General features: G+C 33.4%; 1 protein-coding gene across 5 annotated transcripts in view; it reads left to right on the forward strand.

Moving 5' to 3' along the window:
* The window catches only part of LOC106876365 (receptor expression-enhancing protein 1), a 189950-nt gene that overhangs the window by 177542 nt on the left and 8596 nt on the right, over positions 1-3812 (forward strand). For 3 of the 5 annotated variants that reach the window (XM_014924867.2, XM_052972689.1, XM_052972690.1), the window contains one exon: positions 608-768. The exons of the other annotated variants lie outside the window; for them this stretch is intronic. In XM_014924867.2, coding sequence (XP_014780353.1) covers positions 608-718 — 111 coding nt within the window. In that variant the 3' untranslated portion in view covers positions 719-768. The remainder of the gene's footprint in view (positions 1-607; positions 769-3812) is intronic. 5 annotated transcript variants of the gene reach the window in all.

The raw sequence follows: 3812 nt of genomic DNA on the forward strand, positions 1-3812 counted from the left end.
CATCATAGAAAAAGGGAAACAAGCCAATAAAAAAGGGACATGTGACTTGACCTTTTATGATTTTTTTTTGTTTTTTTTTTAAATTTAATCCCTGTAGGATAGGATTAATTTTCACTGAAGATATTATCTCTAGTTCATAGTTTATTTTTCAATCTTAAAGACTTTTTTTCTCAATAAAATCCTTTTGCATTGGTGATCAGCTCAGAGAATGAAAAAGATGTTGTCATATCTGTGTATTGCTATTATTTTTCTTAACTGCCTTATACACTTAATTGTGAAACACAAACACTAAATGTGTGCTTATATGTGTGTGTGTGTGTGTGTTGATTGAACATGATTTAAGCTCTGGAATAAATGACAGTGTGTCAAACTGCTTTTAAAACTTTGTCCTCAATTTATAAAGGCTGACTAATTAAAGTGTGTGTTTGCGTGTCTGTATGTGTATACGTGTGGTGTATTTTAACCCTGTGTAGCTTGTGGCCTGAAGTAAATGCTCCTAGTGTGTTGCCATAAATGTCCCATCCTTACTCTTATTTAACATAGCGGTGGTAGAACTAACTAGTTGTTGGTTCATGTGTATAATAAAATTTATTGCTCTTCTCTGCAGGTTCGGAGCTCTTCTTATCTGGGTTACCCTGGCTACAGTGGGACAGGTTCCCTGCCCCGTCACCGCTATTCCTGGTCTTCCTCCGACTATAGCCGTGCTTGGAAACATTAGGCACAGTTAGCTAAGTCCTGTTGCCTGATACCCCAGGATTTTAACTTCATGTACTATTACTATTCTCAGTCTCTCTGCTTTATTTTTTTTTAATCTTTACTTTGTTGTTTGCTTGGGTTTTACCCCTACTTTTATTTCACCAAATTTCATAGTGAATGCAACAGTAGCAACAGCAGCAGCAGCAACATTAATTTCAATACCAACATTTTTTAAACAAAAAAATAATAATAATAAATACCCCACTCTGTCCCTATTTGGTATTTTATTTTTTCAGAAATAGATTTCTTCCTTAACACTCTAGAAATGTCTCATTCATTGAATTCACATTAATCATCATTTCTCTTTGGTCTCTCTTTCTGTCAAAATATTGTTTTATCTAAAAGGGCATTTTTTTTTTTTTTTTTTTTTTTTTTTTTTTTTTTTTTTTTTTGCCAAGATAATTTTTTAATCATTAGTGTTTCAAGTTTAAATGACTGAGTGGATGTAATGTTGGGCCATCATTTGAAATATCTTTGTTCATTCTCTTTGTTACCGGTGTTAATGTTATACTATAAGAAAGTCTTCCTCTCATTCTGTTTCACCAGAGGATTCAGATCAGATAAGCATTGGGAGTATACAACCTAGTGACGAAGTACTAAATTAACTGTAAACTAATGTCTAGTTTAGTGATGATCTTCTACTAGAATCCAAAAGTTAATTCAATATGTGTTTTGTTAATTAAATTACGTGGTGGTGGTAATATTGTGGTAAGTTGGTCCATGCTCATTCTGGTGACTGGTTTTGATACCCGGTGGAAGAAGTTTCACTTCCCTTGCTAAAAAGGTGCCTGTGAAAGAAACCCAAAAAATGTTCATGGCTACCACAACTTAGCATTTCTAGTAATAAAATCTTTGAGATATACATAAATGTCCCAGCTGTACATAATCTTTTATTCATATGTGTAAGATATTTATAGATGTGTTGTGGTTGGATATTTAACTTAATGAGACTAAAAGACTGAAAGTTATGAGAGCAACCTCTGTCACCAATATGGTATTCCTCCTTTGGAAATGAGCTGCATTAATCTCCTTGCCTTTGTTTGATTTACCTATTTTAAACATATATGTATGACCATCAATTGATAGTGTGTTTTAGAAAGTATATAACTGTAAAACTGTTTTTGTAAATTAAATGCAAAACTGTTTGTTTTTATTAAACTCGTGAGAAAGTGGGACTAGCTTCTCTTTAAAAAGGAGAATTTGTTACTAACAGTGTGTTCTTTTTTGGAACGCTGAATCTTGAAACTGATATAAAGTTATAAATAATAGTGTGTAAATTTCGGATTTAAAAACCCTTTGGATGAAGTCAAATACTGCCAGTGGGGCTTGAACCCACATCTCCTGTAAACAGGCTTTTCCTTTTAAGTTGGTCAAAGAAACACCTTCATGCATCTGTTTTCAAAAGCCCTTTGGATAAGATTTTATCTTTGAGCCTAAGTAAATGAAATTTAGATTATGATCATCCAAATAACTCACCTTCTAGATACCAACAGTAATCAGTGCCGACTGATATGCGATTCAGATTTCTTTTATCTAACTTACTATCAACTAGAAAGATATGCAAAGGTCAAGAAAGGAGCCTGTACAAAGTTACTATCTGCTTGATATAGCAGCCAAATTTCACCCAAATTAGATCCCACTGTCTGAAACATAAAAGTTGGAATGGTCATGGCTAGAATACCTTTGATCCCAAGTCTGTTCTATCAAAGTTAATCTGGGGGCCAAGAACAGCTATCAAATGCTCATAGATGAAGAGTGAACTCAATATCCATCTCAAACTTTGAAATTCTTTCCCAGTAGAATCTATGCATCCATCCATTTTCCCACCCACTATTCCTTGGAGGGTTATGGGAGGTAGAAACCTTAGGCACTTTCCTCCATAGAGTCCTATCAGAAGCAATCATTATTACACTTTCAAGTTGGATTCCCAAGCAGGATCAACTGAGTCTATGGATATTATCCAACCATCTCCATTCTTGATCTTCTCCTAGATCTGTCAGTTGGTTTAGTATGAAGAATCTGTTTTTGGAATTCTTTCCAGTGACATTCTAATTTTATTGATTTTGTGCAGATTCTATGATATAGAATTTGACATCAAGGTGTGAAATATCCAGTTCAATGCCTTAGATATACCAAATTCCAACTAATAGCATCAAAATTATTTAACCTTTCTTTCTTTATTTAGAGAGGAACTATTCCTTAAGTTCCTTTCCCCCCCCCCTGTGAGCAAAATTTGTAACACCTAACTAATCTCAGTAATTTTAGTTAATTTATATTGCTTATGTCCATAGGGAAAGGCATGAACATTTCAATTTCCCTTCTAGAAGTAATTTCAAGGTTATATAAATAGAAAAAAAAAGACATATATAGTAAGTGCTCGATTTGAACATTAATTTTTGAAAGGAGATTACATATTCAATAACTCCTGTAATTTCTAGAATCAGTGTATATCTATCTAGATACTCCTGTTTGTGTGTGTGGGTGGTGTGTCTCATATTATCGTTAAAAGTAGCTGAGTAGTTAAGGTAGTAACATCCTTGTGAAATACTTTATTTTACTTTGCCTCCTTTCATTAAGCTATCAGTTATTTACCAGATCACCTAAGGTTTTTATCTGACAGACCATTGTCCTTTCCAATGAGAGATGTATCACATCAGCTAAGCACTGGTCCCTAAAAGCCCTTTATATCTTAGATTAGCATTCCCCAAACTTCTTTTGCTGCAGAATCCTTATATGATTTTTTTCCCTCCAAAAGTCATAGAACCTATTATCATATTTTGCAGACAATCCCCACCAGCCAGTTTTAATAAGACTTCGAATTAGGCAAATATTATTTTGGAGAGAAAATCTCATTCATTCATTTATTCATACATATATATATATATATATTTATGTGTGTGTGTGTGTGTGTGTGTGTGTGTGTGTGTGTGTGTGTATAAAAGAATAGAACTTACAGCATGTTATCATTTTGAAAAAAAGTAAATACCTCACCATGTTTTATTTTTAAGTACATTTTCTGTTTATTAAATTTTATTAAGAAGCACCTCATTTTGTGA

This window comes from Octopus bimaculoides, chromosome 14 (assembly GCF_001194135.2).
Source record: "Octopus bimaculoides isolate UCB-OBI-ISO-001 chromosome 14, ASM119413v2, whole genome shotgun sequence".
Classification (NCBI taxonomy): domain Eukaryota; kingdom Metazoa; phylum Mollusca; class Cephalopoda; order Octopoda; family Octopodidae; genus Octopus; species Octopus bimaculoides.